General features: G+C 35.8%; 1 protein-coding gene across 5 annotated transcripts in view; it reads right to left on the bottom strand.

Annotated features, from left to right (window-relative positions):
* Positions 1-18,707, bottom strand: part of CDH10 (cadherin 10) — a 94,220-nt gene that overhangs the window by 45,198 nt on the left and 30,315 nt on the right. For all 5 annotated transcript variants that reach the window (XM_031059283.1, XM_031059279.1, XM_005423857.2 and 2 more), the window contains one exon: positions 9,915-10,293. In XM_031059283.1, the coding sequence (XP_030915143.1) occupies positions 9,915-10,145 (231 nt within the window). In that variant the 5' untranslated portion in view covers positions 10,146-10,293. The remainder of the gene's footprint in view (positions 1-9,914; positions 10,294-18,707) is intronic.

Below are 18,707 nucleotides of genomic sequence, written 5' to 3'. Positions count from 1 at the left end.
CTTGCAAGTATGCAGTCTTTTCCCACTGAAATTTTGCATTCCCAGTCATCTGAGTATACAGTGCAGGCAGCAATCTTTGTAACTTCTTCGTTTTAAAAACTACAATACTATGAATACCCCAGAACATTATCTTTCTTTGTTCAATGCGTATTTTCCACCTAGTTCTTTGCATAAATCTGTTTATGCATGTCTTTTTAGGATACCAAGCCTCCTAACTATTCACTAATAATTTTCTAAGCTCTGACATGTATTCAGATGTGTAAGGTACCTTTGTACCTGCCTGTCAAGAATTTGGGTGGTCTGTGAATTCAATCTTTGAAACAAAAACAAGACAGCTTCTGTTCTCAGGCTTGAAGAGACTAGGAACTCATCTAGGGTTATATATTTAATATTACTACAGACCAAAATATTGTAAAATTAAAGGGTAATTTTTCCCTCAGTGGTCCTGTCCTCCTTTAATGCTCTGAAGTAAATAACTATTGAAAAAACTCAGGAATCAGAAATAACTCTTTGAGAAAGTAACACTGATGAGTTGACAATGATGTTTGTTTACTCCTGCAAGCAAATCCTACTCTGTCTGCTGGGACTTCAGATACTTACTGCCTCAAAACAAAAGGTGTTAGAAACTTTGGAAGAACTTACCACTACAGTCTTTTTGCTTCAGCTTATTTTAATTATCTTCAAAGACAAAACCACTCATAAATATAAGGAAAACCTTCTAGCAGGAAGACATTTTAAAAGGGTAAACATCAACTTTTAACTTCTTAGAACTCTCTCCCTCATGGGTATTTTGTTGCAAGTCACCAATTTTTCCACAGTATTACTCCCAGATCTTCCTTGGTATCTGTGTATACAGGATATTTAAAAGGTCATCTGCATCTGATTTAAAAAAAAAAAAAAACAAGAGAAGGAAAAAAAAAGCCCCCAAGGAGAACCAGCCTTTGAATTGCTGCTGTAACTATTGGCTATTTACACATTTATAATTTCAAATAAGGTATAGGTCAAAAATTTGTAATGCTCTCTTTCATGTTATGTTTTTTAATTCCTTGAGTGAATGAATGTACTGTGATGAAGCAGACTCTACTTTTCCTGAGTTATGGCTTTGAATATAAATCATTTCAGTTTTATCAGTTCTTTCCCTTTGGGACTATCTTTTTTGTGACAAGCAGATAAAATTCTAAAACCAAAAGATAAATTGAACTGAAAGGAACCGGAGAGTTCAGATTAAACTATTTCCCAGTTTCTTATACTATTTTGAAGCATGATGTTGTTTTAAGTACAACGCATAATCAGACACAAACTCTAAATGAAAATCACCCAAGAGAGCTATAGGTGTTCTTTATAAAGGCAGCGAAATGTATCCTATTGGTGATTTTACACCTGCTGGAAGTATGCCTGTAATTTAGACTATCTTCCCTCTAAATATTCCAGACAACTGATGGATGTTATTTCACTTTGTGCTTACACAGTTGAGAATCATCTATTTTATAAATTATTTTCAAAATGGCAGACTACTGCTACTGGGATTACTAGAATAAATTTAAAATCTACCATTTAAAAATAGTTTTCTCAGATACTGAGAAAAGCAGTTTCAGGAAACCTACCTCCATGACTAGCAGAACTACATTGACTCCTCAGGCTCATTTACCAGTTCTCATCAGATTGATAAATGGCTTGGACTCAAGTATCAATGTTAAAAAGAAAAATGGAGAAGTTAAATAATATTATTCACTCTTGTATCAAAACTAGATAGTTTTCATTAAATTATTTAGGTAAAGCAAGCCTGCCAGAATTCAAGAAACACTGGACAATGCTCTCAGGCACATGGTGTGATTCTTGGGGTTCTGTGCAGGGCCAGGAGTTGAACTCAATCTTTGTGGGTCCTTTCCAGCTCAGGAGATTCTGTGGTTCCATGATTCATACATTCCCAGTGTTTTGCATTTATCATGCCACCTCGAAGTACTCAATAACATTAGACAAGTAGCTTCCATTTACTTGATAGGAGGAAAAAATATTCAGCTACTTGTCCCTACTCATATTTGCATTAGTTTATGAGTAGACTTGCAAAGTATTTACATAAGGGTAAAGCACTTGAAAGCAATTAGATGGATGGACTTGGAAATACATGAAGTGAAACACCCACACTGTTTGGAAAGTGGTATTTGTGAAGCACTCCTAGCAGATTAAGTATGAACATAGCATGTAAGTCTGCCATACTGAGAACGATTGACACATGGAAAGGAAATGATAAAAAGCTGTTTTAATATAGTGTGCCAAGTGTGTTATCATATATAGGGCAGGTGCCTGGGTAGTGGCAGGGGCAGCACTGGGGGCTCTGCCCTGTTCCCTGTGTGGAGCCGGGGCTGTGCCGGGGCTGCCCGGGCCGGCCCCAGGCGGTGCCAGCAGCCCCAGCGCAGGGCACGGCTGAGCTCTTCAGGGAGCGGCAAAACACACCTCCTCACATATGACAGCAAACAAGAAATACTTTTTAGTGCTTCACCTTGGAAGTTCAACATACCAGTTGTAGCATGCAAAAGCTGTACTTGAAACAGAAAGCTTTAAAATGCCTGCAAAGGGTCATTTTTGGTCAGGAAGAAATTAAGTTTATTTGATTTTCAATTGATTCATAACTTTGTTCAGTAGAACTTGAAATTTCCATTAGTATCTTCCTATACTTTGCACCTCCTACATTCAGTTTTAGCTTGTTTTCCTTTTGAGGGGAAAAAAAATAAAACCTTGTTTTTTGTAAAGATCTATTGCAGATTCCAGTTAAAGACCATTAAAATTGTTAAACTTGGTAAGTAAAATACTTAAGGTCCTATAGAGGCCAAAGAGATATAAGAACAGATTATAAAATTAGTATTTGTTTGAAAGCTGAGCAAATATAATTTTACAGATGATATCCCACTTCTTTGGCTGTAACTCCTTCAGTTACCATGACCTTTAATTATGCAAAGTATGCCTCAAACTACCCATGGAAGTGAAAGAGGTCCTCTACCATGCTTAGTGTTTAACTTCAAGCTACTGAATAAAAGCACATTTACATATATCTGCCTGAGATATATAGATATGTCTACCTAAGCAATTTAGTGTCATACTGTTCTGTTTCTATGTATTTTGCTTTGCTTCTCTTTTTGAAATTGCAAGGAGTTGAAGAGCACAGTTGCCTGTCTTGAACTCTGCTCATCCCACAGAAGGACTTTGCCATGAGATAAGAAAAGAATGGAGCAACAGGATGGCATGAACCCTAGGCCTGACAGAGGTGAGGTCTGGTTAGGTCATCCTGGTTAACACATCTGGGCAGAAATTCCCACTATGGCAAACTGTGTAAGGAAGTAACTGCTCGTACACATATCACTGGTCAAACAAAGAGCATCCCAAGTTTTGGGACAGATGACATCTGTGACCACCAATGAACACCTAAGCCCACCCAAACACCCTTCCATGGATATCCAGTACTTGGACTGCAAGAGAAGGCCCCACAGCAGGAACTTGGGATAAGATAAAGGTCATACTATTTTCTGGGTGTTACCTCAGATGCAGGGGGAGGTTAAAAAAACTGAAGGAGAAGAACACATCACTGATATTGGACACAAAGAATACAGAATTTATTGACTACAAGGAAAGCCAAAACAGCAACTGTGCTGAATCAGCTCTGATAGGGTAAAAAGGTCATTCTGGCCAGGGGGACATCATGACCCACCAACTTAAAAAACTCACTGGCTCAAAAGAAAGGAAAGTCTTAAAAGGCAACTGGGAGTGCTCACTTAGGTCTTTCATTTAAAGTGTGGGGCACATCTGAGCAAAAATATAATCAGATAATTTGGTCACTGGGAATCGTCCCCTTAAGCAGCTGGGAAAGGAAGTATGCCCTCAGTATGCCCTACTCAAGTGACTTAACCTCTCTTTTCTTCTGAGCAGACAACACTTTAAAGAAACTTACACACACAGACATCTGTCGAAGGCTGTGAAGCCACAGTCTTTCAACAAATATATCTGGCTTCAAATTCAGGCACACAAAAACTGTGGCCCTTTTGGTCATCACCAAAAGACTTGTGGACACTACAAACGCTTTGCATTCTTCAACAGTTGCCTATTGCATACTGTGTCATCCAGCAAAACCCAGTGTCTTGTAGGGGTACATCCAGAACAGTAGCTAACAAAACAATTCATTATTTATGAGAATAAAACCTTAGTATTCAGCCTGGATAGCTCTTTGCCACCAGGACCTTCTGCTGCTGTTTCCTGAAGCAAGAAATCAGTGCCTCCAGCATACATTGAGGTTTCCGAAGGAATAAACCTTCTGCAAACAGAAAATATCAACCCTCTGCACACTTAACAATTTAGAGTAAGTGATGAATCTAAGCAGTTATAGTCATAAACTTCCACTAAGCTGAGATTCAATAGACTTTGACAATGAACTTTTCCCAGACTCACTGAGAATCAATCAGCCTTCAGGACAATCCTACAGGAAGCTTTTGATGTCTCTGATATTATGGGAAAACAATATTACACTCTGACACTGTTGACCTGTTCTTAAATTTCTAGGGGGCCACACATGTACCCCCAAAAGCAATCCTTCATATGCTTGAAATGAATGGGTGCCTTAAATAACCCTCTTCACATTATATATTTTAAGTCTTGCTGAGAAAGAAATAAATTTCTAGATGTTCTTGTGTCTCAAATATCAATTCCATCACACTGCAGTATCTTCAGTAAGATAAGGTTTTTGAAGATACACAGCTGTGAATAACTTGGGCTTTGCTTCCAGTGGAATTATACCAAAACCGCCTGACATGGAAACTGTTAAAGGACTAGCTGCCCTCTTTCACCTTGACAGATCACTATTCATTTATTCAGTTTGCAGAATATCTTCCATCCCTTTTCATTCTTTTTTATTGATCTCTGTCATGTGAATCTGCTCTAGTTGAAAATTCAAACTCTACAGAACTTCAGTGCCACAGAAATGATTACTGTCACCTGAAAGAAAAGGCATTTTATATCTCTCAGTCAGGCCTTCACACCAAGTATTAAGCCTGCACATTAGCATTTGTAATTCAAAACCCTACTCTTCAGTCTCTCATAGCAGCAAAGCTCTTCAAAACAAAAAGAACTATGGTAGAAACCCTCTTCAGAAATCAAAATGCAGAGATTTTAAAAAGAGTTTGGTAAGTCTTCACCTTACCACTACAATAACATCACTTCATTGGGACCTTTTATTGTATGTGTCACACCTGATGATGAATCCTTTGAAATCAAAACATGAAATTTTTGCTACCCTCTTCAAACCAGTACTTTTGGTAGCTGTTTCATCAGAAAGAAAAATACAAGCAACATCTGAGGCTTCACTGCCTTATATCTTTCTGACTGTTATGTGGTACATCATCCACAGTGTCCGTGGACAGTTACTGAAATTGTAACTGCTGCTCCTGAAAATGTGTCATGCACACACAGCTTGCTAAGTCTTTCCCTCAGAATCGCGTCTGGGTTGGGATTCTCAAAGTGAAAGGAACTAAGTGAGGTTGACATGTTCTGCTCTTTACACCATCAAAGATAATGACTACATTACAAGCACGTGAAAGTCAATACTGCCAGGATAATCCTTTCTGCTAACAGTTCTAATATGACACACACAAATGTTATATACATTTATGTGCAAATATATGATAAATTATCCCTTGAGATACTAAAAGGCACTGCAGTGTTACTAAGAACTTCAGTCTCTCAAAGTGCTGAAATATTTGTGTCAGTGGATCGTTTATGCAATAAAATTACTGTAATGGAAATTGCTAGAAAAAGTCAATATCTATCTCAGAAAGCTAAGTTGGGAGAATATCTGCAAAAATAAACAATTGACAAGATCTGCTGAGATAATAAGAGGTGAAATGAACTTTAATATGGATAAAGAACTTATTTGAAAATTTATTTTTGAATGACCCTGTACTAAGATATTATTGGTACATAGTAGTGCTTCCTTTAGGTGACAACTACTAGAAAAGAAAGTTTTGTTTTAAAAGCATTTTTTTTTCTGGATACACTCAAAGTAAATTGAAGTTTTTCAGAACAGGTTTGAAAATGGATAATATTTTATAATTTCAGCACTTAATTTGAAAAACAAAAAATGGGCCTTGAAACTGTATACTAAGAAAAGAAATAAAAATTGTGAATCCACTTTCCGTAATATTAATTAAGGGATTTTCTGAGATGAGGTTTACGCTTCTTTTAGAACATTCCTGCATTGTTTAACTAAAACTGGGAGGACAACTTTTACTCAGATTTTCTTCTAGTAAGAAACTTCTAAATTTCTTCAGATTTTCTTCCTTCTTTTGTAAATATACATCAAAGACAAATTGTAAAATATATATAAATATATATATATATATTTATATATATAGAAAAAGAGAGAGAGAGAGAGAGAGGTTTGTTTTTCCACATGGCTCTTCTTTATGATTTCGACCTTTAGTAGAAATACAGCTGGAATCATTATTTGAGGTTCTGCATATACAAAAATCACATAATTTTGATTTCTGTTCTAAGGATGCTCTGTTATTACATGAAGGAAAGGATGACCATCCTCTTTCTTGTGACAATAGTAAATACTAATCTAAAGAAACCTGGGAATGTCCATTACCAGACAATATGTACTTTGCCACCATTTCACACAAATTAATGAAGGCATGCTTCAGTAGTTATGGGATTTTGTATCCCATTAATTCAGTGAACCCCATTTCCATCATATTATTGTAGTTAAACATTCTCAAGATGACCCAAACAATGAATAAATGAGTGCATAAATTGCATTGTGAATTCTAGACACTTGTTTCATATTCACCAGTTACTAAGTTTCCCTGACAGATATTTAGATGCAGGTTATAAAACAAGAAAAAATATATCAGTCGTGAGATCAGAAAGCAAAAGATGTAAACCATAAACCCAGATGAATCAGCTTTGGAAGTTCTGCTGATTCGTCCCCTGTCATTGCACAAAAATTCTCTCATAATCCTTGGCCATGAATCATTGAGTTATCTTATTATCTCCCAAAATTTCCAAACACCACCTCCAAACATGCTGCAGAGAAATTAACAGGAAAGTGGCATTTCATGTCACCTACCTATCAAAATAATTTTGTCTCTGAATAAAATCAGGTAAAAGGAAACATCCAGAAATATTTCGAGTATAGAACTGAGATGGCCATTGGAAAGATAAGTGCAAAAACAAGAGAAAGGCGATAGGTACCATAAAATTTATACAGAAAAATTTTCATCAGTAATTCTTTATTTACCTAATCATTTGAGATTTTGGACTATCAGAATAAAGCATTATTAATGTAACAATCAATTTTTTATTCTACATATAATTATATCTTTTTCCATTAGCTTTCTCCATGTAAAACTCTCCCTGAACAAGTATCATGCGATGATACTCCTCATTTTACATGTGTTTTCAACCCTTTTTCTCAAATTTGTCACAAAATTACTACTGGGCAATTTTATATATGGTTTAATTTTAAATTTTCTTTCAAATTTCTAACAACTCTTTTATTTTAAGCAGAACAAACTAGATGAAAGGGCTGTCTTAACAGCTCATCAAGTTTCTTCTCAGTGCTGTACTCTTAATCCATCATTTTACTTATCTTTACTTATCACTTCACTTTTGCAAACACTTATTTTCTCTCAGCCAAAGTAGTTCAGTGTTTACCAGCAGCGTTTCTAATGGAGGTGAGTTAGTCTAAAAAATGTTAACTCTTTCCTCTCTAAGGAGTTTTCCTTTAATTACTTATAATTGGAAGAAAAATTTTAACACCACCCCCTCTTCATGATTTGAAATCATAAATATTAAAATATAATACAATAGGAAAAAAAGTAATCAGCATGCTTTTGAAGGTCCTTAAATATGAAGTTCTGGGTGCCCTGGAAAGCTGTTTATTTCCTAGGACAGTTGTAAGCAATATGCTTTCAATACAATAGTAAAGAGTTTCGATACAGTGGCCCTTCTTAATTTGTGGGTAAGGTCAATTTTCATAAACTATCCACCTGACCCAGACTGAGCAACTGGCCTACTTGCATAAGAACACTTGGAAGTCATGACTTTACACTTGAGAACGGGATGAAATAAATATAGGGACTATTTACAAGACTCTCAACATGCCCTGTAAATGGCTGCAGTATTTAAATGCTAGTGCTAATATTACAGACTCAAGGCAACAAATAAAAAATGGCTTACATTCATAAGCCTGCACTCTTAAATTTTTACTTAGTGTTTAAATTTCATAAGTTTTAATAAGCATTTCCTTTCACAAATCCTCCAGTGTCCTTAATTCTTCCAAGAAATGTTTTATAATATAATGCTTCTATACAGCAGTACATACTGGGGCCCAGCTGGCTGGATAGCAGTTTTGCAGGGTGACCTTGGGGTCCTTTTGAGCAGCAAGCTGACCAGGAGCGAGAAATGTGCCCTTGCAGCAAAGGTCATCAGCACCCTGGGCTCCATTTGGAAGAGATCACCTGGAGATCAAGTGAGATGATCGTTCCTCTCTCCTCTGCCTTGGTGAGATACATCTGTACTTCTGTGTCAAGGTCTGGGCTCCCCTCGTGAAAAGTGGTACAGAACTCTGGAGTGGAGTCCAGGAAATAGCCAGAAAATTGAGTAGGGAATTAAGGCATTTTTAATATGAGGAGAGATGAGATTCTTCAGCCTGGAGAAGAGAAGGCTCAGCATAGACCTTATAAATGTATATAAACACTTTGTTGGGAAGAAGCGAGGGAGACAGGCCCAGATTCTCTTCAGTGGTGCTCAGTGACATGACAAGAGGCAATAGGTACAATGTGATATACAAGAAGTTCCTTTTAAATATAGGAACAAATCTTTTACTGAGTGGATGGTCAAACACTCAAATAGTTTGTCTGGTAAGATTGTGCAGTCTCTACCTTTGCAGCTATTTAAAATCTGACAGGACACAGTCTTGAGGAAAATCAAGCTTACCCTGCTTTGAGCATGGGGTTTGGACTAGTTGATGTCCAAATATGCCTTAAAATCTTAGCTGCTCTGTGATTCAATGATTTTCAAAAAGTCAGTATTTCACTGTGGTATTTTTCAAGTTCAAAAACAAGTAAATACTGAAAATCTGCTTTTTATAGAAAATTGAATTTCTTTGTTTAGAACCAATCATTGATGTTAAGTTCTACCCATTACTGCTGACACTAAATTTCATTTTCAAGAAAATTACCACTTTGAATTAACATATTGTACCTGACTGAATGTTATTGTGGCATTATACATTATATATTTTTCAATAAATTACTTGGGAAAACCTAAACATCAACAGAAAATTATTTAAAGGACACTTCCAGTGTCATTTATGTATACCTCTAGTAATCTACAGTCACATGTACCAGTCTGCTGTCTTCTATTGCAGTTCACTTCCTAACCACATGATTTCTATCACATGGTTTGCAAATAAACTTTACTCCATGCAGTTAATTGATTTTCAGGGAGAGGTAAAGAGGAATAATATTTTTTTTGTTCAAAATAGGCTGCATCCTGCAAACATGAGCATAGAAAAAGAATGCAATATCTTGTATGAAACATGAAATATTCAGAGATGGAGTTGGAGAATTATTTTATAATGATTTATATAGTAGTATGCTTTGATAATGAAAACATACTGAGTGGGCTGCTGGTAAGTATGATGTGCTTAAACAAGCAAATCTGTCAAAAATATTTCCATTTGTTTCCTTCAAGTGTTTCTCAGTAGCTCTAACTAGCAACATTAAGTTAGGGATTCTAGTAGGAGAAACAGTGTATCTATTTCTTGGAAATATACTTCTTATGCATTAGAATAAAACATAGAAAGTAAGACTGTGGAAAGATAAGAACACTTGAAAATTTTACAGAAAACCTTATAAGAAACCTACCTTGCCTACATACTGATAATCAGATCCTGTGTATTCCTCTAAAAGAAAAAACTGGTTCCACATCCAGCCTCGCTTCTGGCGGTGAATTGCTTTCCCATCATTCCCTAAAGCACGTCCTCCAAAGCTTCTGGGTCTGAGATCAGGAGTCCTTCTGAAGAGCATTTCTGTATGGCAGGGATGTGACAGCCACATCCAGAGCAGCAGAAGTAATAGGACTTGCTGTATTGTCATAGTTCTCCACTGTTGATGTTCTTCAAGCCGGTCAGCAGTGGAGCGTAAAGTCCTGTTTTTCCTGACTTGTTTTTTAAGGTATCTAGTTTCTAATGCAGCCAAGCAGTTTCCAGCAGCTCATCTCTGAACTCTATACAGTAACCAAACCCTGAAAGTAAACAGAGAAGAGACAACATAGTTGAAATGCATTCATTCCTTAGAATCCAATATCACTGTTACTGTACCCTTCATATACAAAGCATGATCACATAGAAAGCAATCTGGTCAGAAATATAAAGGTTATCCATGTAGGGGGAACACTGAATATATCAGGTAGCTGCTGTAAGAATACTTTCTTAAAAAAAAAGTTAGAGTGGCATTTAAAAAAATTTCAATTTAGAAACTTCTAAGAGTGTTCTTTATTTAGACTGGTGGATAAATATTGCTGAAACTTACACATTAAATACTGCTGCCTTTGCTTCAAATGTTTTCCACCCAATTTCATTTACAAGAATTTCGGTGTTTTATTAATCTTAGTATCAAGAGACGTGAAACTCTAACACAAAGTAGTTTTAGAAATTACAAATGGTAAAACACCAGTTCTCCAGGGCATTTTAAACGGTAAAAGGAAATATCATATGCATCAGAAGAACTACAATGTGATATGAAGCAAACTTTTAAACAGAAAAAGTTCTTGAGATGGTCTTGCAATATAGAGTGATATGAGCTTAGCCTTAAAATGTAGGAAACATTTTTAAAAGTATGACAGCCTGTTTTCCAACTATTCTGAAATACTGAATTTAATCTCATTGTGGAAAATGATATTGTAGGGAGAAGGCAAGCCTCTCCCAACGGACCCTTTTTTGTCTCCACTTCTTTTTTTTTTTCACTTTGCTTTATTTTATTTCTTCCTTCACCTAACAGAATCATGAGATGTTATTTCAGCAAGAGAAATTCAGTCAAGTTCTCTTCACTTTACTTCTATACCAGCATTAAAGGAACAGCAGTTTTTGTTAGTGAGACCATTTGGTAATTGTTTCCTCCAGTAAACAATAATAACCTTTGACTTGTCATCTTAATAGGGTGTAGTTTCTGCAGGGTGGTTTAATTTTTCTGCAGGTGTAGTTTAATCAGGGTGGTTTTGCTATTCTTCCTAGTATACCCATAAAAACAATGATGGTTGAATATTCTTCCACAAGTGGCAAAAAACTCAAGTAGTAACAAGCTTGTGTTCTTTTTTCTCCTTTTTGCTGATTTTAATAGGTAAGCGATGTGCTCTTCTTTCAATAACTTTAAACTATATTTCACTACCATCTTAAATATTTTTATTTTTCAAAGAAGAGCTATGTAAACATTTCAGAAGTTCTTCCCGTATTTCAGTTTGATATTGATGTGTTACTCAAGTTATTTCCAGTAAGCCTGTGTTGATTAAAAGAGCTTATAATAAAATGTCAGGATTTTTAAAGTGGATGTATTATGAATACAGTGACATAGCTTAAAAACTGTGTGTCTGTGGGCAGGACTGTTAATAACTGAACAGATACTTTTCAGGAACCAGTTATTGTCTTCAAGTTATATTCACTCAGGAGAAAATTTTCCCCTCTCTCCCAGCATTTGGAAGTCCAAACAACTTCTCAAAGCCACTGCTATGAAGGATTTTGGCCCCAACCCTGTTCTCAGTAACCCACAGATACCCATTTCCATTGGTCAAAACAAGCACCAAGTTATGTGTCATTTCATTTACCCCTTTTGCCTTTCTCCTAAAATTTTGACATTTACCTAATTGTGAACTTTGATTAATACACAGAACAATCTGCTCTAATATAAGCTACTAATGATGAATATGCTACATATGCTGAATTATATCAGCATGTACAAGCTGGAGATGTGATCCTCCACCTTGGAAATTATTTATCACAACTCATACTTGTGTTCTTTTAAGACAAAGGTATACTGAGTGAGAGAAGAGGGCAAAGATTTATTCTATGACAATTATAAATATGTCTTCTCAAAGACCATAAGAAAGTCAAAGTTGAAATTCTCTCTCTCAATTTCCCTAATTTTTTTTTTTTTTTTGTGTGCATGTGTGGATGGGGGGAATGTTTCCTTTCTTTTTTTCCCTTTTTTCACTTTCTTGTTGCCCTCAGTATATTTATGCCATTATCCACACATTATTATTTGATGTAGAAGTGTTGTTAAATGCCTCTTGGGAAATAATGCTTCAATATTAGGGGTTGTTATTGAATTTCCTTCTTGTTAAATTAGGTCAGCAGAATGAAAGCTCAGATGAAATTTGTTAAACTCACAAAAGTAGCTAATGTACTTGGCAAGCACAGCTGCTTAATGGATGTACATACCAGCAAGGACTTTTCTCTCCTTTGAGAGTCCTGTTGGAGTTCAGTTTCCTGCTCTAAATGTGATGAGTTTGATAGTAGACTACTCTAAAGTAATAACATTTACCTTTAAAAATGAACTAGCAAAAAAGAAAAAACAGACTAAACTAATAAAAAGCATTGTATAAAGGTAAAATTTGAAGACAATTAGATGAAGGAAACCTTTAATCCATAGCTACAGAAAGTAAACAGAAATCTGAGTTCTGCATTCATTTGCATATCTGGCTTCCGTGCTGGAAGAGTGAATGGAGGAAGAAACATTTTTCATCTGTTTGCTTTTTTGGTGTTTAGAGCTTTTTAGTGGTTTTGTTTGTTGTTTGTGTGGTTGTTTTTGTTTCTTTTTAATTCCCTGGAAAACAAAATAGAAAACTGTCAAACTTTTGAAAAAAGAATATCTTAGAAGAAGGTTTGAGAATTCAGAAGAGTTTAAATAGCTTTGCTGGCTTAAAGTATTTATTTTAAAAAGAATTTAAAGAGTTTAAAATAGCTTTAAATAGTTTTAGATTAAACTGTTTCACCCATCTTTCTCATCAAATCTCTCTCTACCTCTTTTTCCAGAAGATCGCTTCTTGAATTTTTGTCACAATAGAAAAGAAACAAAGGAAAAAAAATTAAAGCTTTTTAAAATCTATCAGATATGTCCACTTTCTATGTAATATCCTCCTGTGCACTTCCCATATTTTTGTGTTATATCCTTCTAAATTACATTAAAATTACTACAGAAGAACATTGTGCCCAACTGTGCTCTTGTTTATACAGGTTTGTGGATTTGTATTATTTCTAATGAGTTTTCTTGGAACAATTTATATCACCATTAGCTTTCAGGTAACAGTTTTAAAACCATTAGGCAGTACTTCCCACAGGTTGATCACTTCTATATCTTTCAGAACTTAGAAGAAAATGTTTTAATGCTGGTCAAAATGTATTCATGTGATTTTCAACTTCCACAAAATTTGAAAAATACTATATATTGCTTCTCATTCATGCAACCCCTCCCTGCAATACTAAAACATACTTTGTGCCATTTGAAACTCATAAGATTTAACATCTGTATAAGATGGGCCGTGAATGCTTTTAACTGATGCATGTGTGCAAGTTCCACTTACTGGTTCAGGAAACAGAACTTTTACACTAGGGATTTTATTTCTATATTAAGTTATGTCCTCTTTTTGTCTGTTTTTTGGCATTCATATATAGTTGCTTTTGGAATTCAGCAGAACCAAATTTAAAATAGAAAATTTAATACAGATCAAAAGACTGTGTTTATTTTTTTCTAACAAAGAAATTTTAGTAAATTTCTCTTCTGAGGAGCAAATTTGAACAACAAAAATTTTACTTGGGATATCTACCATTTAAGAATTTTGTTCTGTATTTGACCTTGGTCAAACTTGAACTGAATTTTAATTATGTGACATTTCAAAAAGCTTGTGTAAGGAAAGATATTTATGCAATGCTGGTCCTGTTTTCTCCATTTCTCTTTCAGCTGGGAGCCATTCACAGCTCTAATCTTGTCTTTCAATCCTTTTTGCTATGTTTGTGCAAAAGAAAGAAATTTTTGGAACTGAAGATGCTTTCTGAAAAATTAGATTAAACTGTATTGGAATGTCATGAGGAGAATAATATATAATTTTATTATACTGGAAGCAAGTAGGGCATATTTTGTTCTTGTTTTGCTCTTGCTCTGCAGAGCTGATGCCAACAGTGCTATTCTTATACACAGCCACAGTGAGAAACTTTCCTTACTTTCTGTCTTACCTCTCCAAACTGTTGGATGCTCTCCAGCCATTGGCAGAGAGTTACCAACAAAGTCTCCAGACCTTCTATCATAGTTTCTCCAGCCTTCAGCCTACTGCCAAAATTCCTATGGCCATCAGCCATGAACCATAATTTCTACCATTTTGGTTCTTCCTTGAATTAGGCAACTTGCTAAGGTGCCTCTATTTCATTAGAACTCTGGTTCCTGGCTTATGGTGTCAGAAATGAAATTCAAACCTCTGGTTAGGATTTGAAGTAATAGGAACTATTTAACAAACTAGTAAACGTAGAAGTAGCAGGACAGCTAAGTGCAGAAAAAGCTGTATTTTCACTGAGCCTCACAAAGAGCCTTCAGCTAATTTACTTGTGTTCATTTATTTGCCATCTCTATCAAAATCAGAAATTCTAATGCTTTAGAGCATAGTGTGATGAAGCAAGTACTTTAAAAAGACAGCTTTGCAACAGCCTGTAACTCAAAACACAGCAAATCTTTCTCTCTGTATGTGTAACCCATTGGTGTTAGATATCCCTTAATGGAAAAGAAGACTATACATTTTTATAAAGAATTTTAAGAGTATTTGAAACAGACAAATTAGGTCTGTTAAATGATCAATTCGTAATCGATTCTAATCTCATCATTCCCGGTATCATAGATTTATGTTCATTACTTTATGTATTATATCCCAATGAAGTCAACTGAAGTAATTCATAATTTAATTGCTTGATTCTGAACTAAGAAGATAAGTGGTAAATTGTCAATAAGCTGCTTATTTCATAGCTTGTAGCAGAACTCTTGCACACCACAATGACCACACTTCAAGTTATTGAATTATAACAGGAATTTGCAAAGTAGTCAGTTATACCTTTGAACCTTATAAATCAGTCTTCTTTATGAAGTCCTGCAACCATTAATCTGCTTAGGAATTTGAGTTGAATATACATAGTTCAATGCTAAACTAAGGAAAAAACCAACAACTGACATTTCAGGGATTAGGTATTATAATTTTTAATATTAATAGTATTTCCTAACCACCAAAACTACTTCATTCAAAGGAGTGTTTTGGGGAAAAAGGTACTGAAAAACAAGCAGAGAAAACAAAGGAAAAGGAAATATTGAACTTTACAACTTTTGCTAGAGAAGTTGATTTTTTGAGCTACGGAAGATTATATATAAGCATACCTTATGTCTTTTTTTAAAGTATATTTATGTACTAAAAATTCTAACTGTTTAAAAAAAACCAAACAAGTAAACATGCACTATACTAAATTCAAAGTGGAAGGTTAAGGATGCAATCTACGTTCCACTGGTAGTTCAGTAATTGGATATCCACAACTATAGTTAAGTGAAGAGAAATCCACTCCTCCCAGTTCCCCTGCTGTGAAGAATATAGTCCTCCACCCTCTAAAAATCTCTGGATGCCTCACCAAAATTTCTCCCTTGTCTTCTTACAGAAGAGTGAAACCCTTAGGCTTAAGACAGAGTGGGACATTCAAAGAGCGAGCAGAAGACCAGAGAAAAGGCAGAAGATATTAGTAAGTTATCTTGCATAACAATTTTGACTGTTTATTACTGAGGATTTTTTGTGTTAATTAGATTATCTGGATAATTCTTACCTCTCTGCATACAGTGAATATACCTTTTCTGACAGTAAGACATTGAGAGCGCCACACTATTATAGTAGTTTTCTACATAGATAGTTAAATTTACTGCTGTCACTAAAGTTTTGGGGGAGAAGTTATACATGCAGCAATGACTAAATGGTGGGTGACTTGTGAACATGCAAACGTTATTTGAATCTTTATAATTTCTGTAAATTGTGAGGTACCCACAGCATTTCATTACATGTGGCACTCAGCTCTCCCTTCTAGATGACTCTTTCCTATCTGTATATACTGAGTTAAAGTTCCACAGGGTAGCTACCCAGTACTCTTCAGCATGATAAGGATGAACAAGTAAAGAGTTAATTTAGTAAATTTATAGAGTGTATAAGCCCTCCCTGCTGAATTAAAGAAAAAAAAATCAAAATATTAAAAAAAAATAAAGACACTATCTGAAATTTGCAGGATGTAGCAAAAAAGTGGAACGATCATAATAGGTTGCACAGCATAACAATAAACTACTGTGTTGAGTTGACACAGGCAGGCAGCCAGAACAACCACAAACCCACATCTGAAATCAAAAGAGTAAAATCCTTTCCTTACTCACTAACCAGAGCACCCTGAAGCAACACTGGGCAGAGACAGCCAAGAGAGAATGCACCATCAGGCTCAGTCCACCCTGATGGACAGCGGCCCTGCCATTTGCGCACATTCATCAAGGGCCTGTGTACATGTAGTTTACCACCATGCTCTGATCTCCTCTGTGGCTTTTATGATCTTTGCTTTGATCTCTTCCAAAGCAGGGAGCTCAAGCACGTCTGTGAGACTGCCTCCAAATCTCTCAAAACAGCTACATCATCAGCAGTAGGTGCAATATGTGAGGTTTCCCCCATTGTTATTCTCCAGGCCTTGGCATTTCCAGATGCAAGGTCACCTGAGAGATTCTACCATCCCCCCTTGCCATTCTTCTGCTTTTAACCCTGTCCTCCCAACAACTACCTAGGCACAGTTCTGGAGAATATAATGCAGAAGAAGTATAATAGTTTTAAACAATCTCAGTATGGTGGATTTTTTATCACTTATCTTCAAAAAGAAGAAAAAGAAAATGGGAAAGAAGATATGTGGAGAGGAATATTATTTTTAAGAAGTATGAAATAGTCCTTCCTCTCCACTCAGCCTCATTGTAAATCCAGCATTCAGTTTTGAGCACACATCTAATTATTTATAACATGTAAATTATTAGACATCAGGCTAGCAACAAAATATTTAGGAAAAAAAAATATTTTTAAGGAAAGAACAACTACACCTAGTTACAGAGTGTATAGAAAGAAAACAAAAGGAAGAAAGTGCTATGGTTGTAGTTTTTAGAACCACTTCTTGAAATTAAGAAATTATTTTCAATGCACACCACTGATAGTCTAAGCTATTTACTTCATTCACAGCCACGGTGATTTAGGTTAAGTGTTAACTAAAGCTTCCTATATATTAGCAGGGATAGTTGGCAGCTGAAATGAGATGTGACTGAAGGATTTGAAGGACAGTCTGAGCAAACTGCTTTCTGAAATGGGCTGCCTGCAGCTGGTATGATCAGAGTTATTTCTCAAGATATTTTCAAGCTCCATCCCATTGAATTCTATCCCTTCTTTTTCCATGCCATTATTCCTTTTCATTATGTCTTTCTAAGTCTGGTGCCACTGCTGCCAGTGACAACTGCAACCACTGGTCACCCTATTCTCTTGTATGAGTATGGATTGTTCATTCCAGATCAGCTACATCCTTTTCCATTTATCTGATTTAATCTCTAAAGCGGCTTTAGATTTGCTTGTGTGGGTTGAAAGCAACTGAAGTCCTCTTGCTTGCCAGCCAGCATAACATACATTTACACATCAAATGATACAGTCCTAGACACACGGTTTAGAGAAGGTCTTGCTAGTCCTCTGAATTCCCTCCATAAGATTTTGTCATTGTATTTATCCCATAAATTTTCTGCTATACTCTCCCCAATAGTGAATTTAGCTCTTTCTTCCTCCAATGAGAATTCATCCCATGTATATCTTCCTAAATGATTATCCTCTTTGTGTTTAGCCTATGGCCATGCTGTCTTCTAAAACATCCATATTTACTATTAGTAGAGATTTTTCTTTTGCAAAGAGGGTAGTCCTCTGTTTCACGTATTATAAAACCTAACTGAAATCCCAAAGCAGTTACAGCTTTTTAGTATTTGATCCTTCCTTCCTTCCTTCCTTCCTTCCTTCCGCCACTTCCTTCCGCCACTTCCTTCCTTCCTTCCTTCCTCCCTCCCTTCCCTCCTTCCTTCCGACCATGGGTTTTCAGGAAATAAAAAATATCAGAAAATTCCATATTAATTCTGCCAAGAATGAAACCTGAGAGATCATTGAATATCTAGACCTGGTGACTATTCCTTCTCCCTGTAATGAAATTTGCCTGAGCAGGATGAATTATAATGAATAATGCTGAACAGCTAAAAGAAAGACATTCTTTTCCTTCAGGGCAGGTGGAATTTTAAATATCCTAGCCTTTGCTATCCAACGCTTTCATCTGCCAGCAAACTCTAAGCCTTATTAGGGAAATAGAATAAGCACAGAAGCGTGCCAAATATCTAAAAACTCACTCTAATCTCATCAGGAGTTTATATCTTCAGTTCAGGCTGAAACCTTACAGCTTTAGAGAGCAGAGGCAGTTCACTAAAGCGTAAAGAATTGGGGCATTGAGAGACTGTGGCTGCTTAGAAAACTGTGTAATTTAATAAAGTGTTCATTGATGTCTACACAGTGGCTCCTCAAACTTGTGTTAGTGCCTGTGCCTGCAGCATGGA

Source organism: Geospiza fortis, unplaced genomic scaffold, assembly GCF_000277835.1.
Source record: "Geospiza fortis unplaced genomic scaffold, GeoFor_1.0 scaffold58, whole genome shotgun sequence".
Taxonomy (NCBI): domain Eukaryota; kingdom Metazoa; phylum Chordata; class Aves; order Passeriformes; family Thraupidae; genus Geospiza; species Geospiza fortis.
Note: the sequence above shows the minus strand (reverse complement) of the source record. Positions and strands in the feature narration are given on the sequence as shown.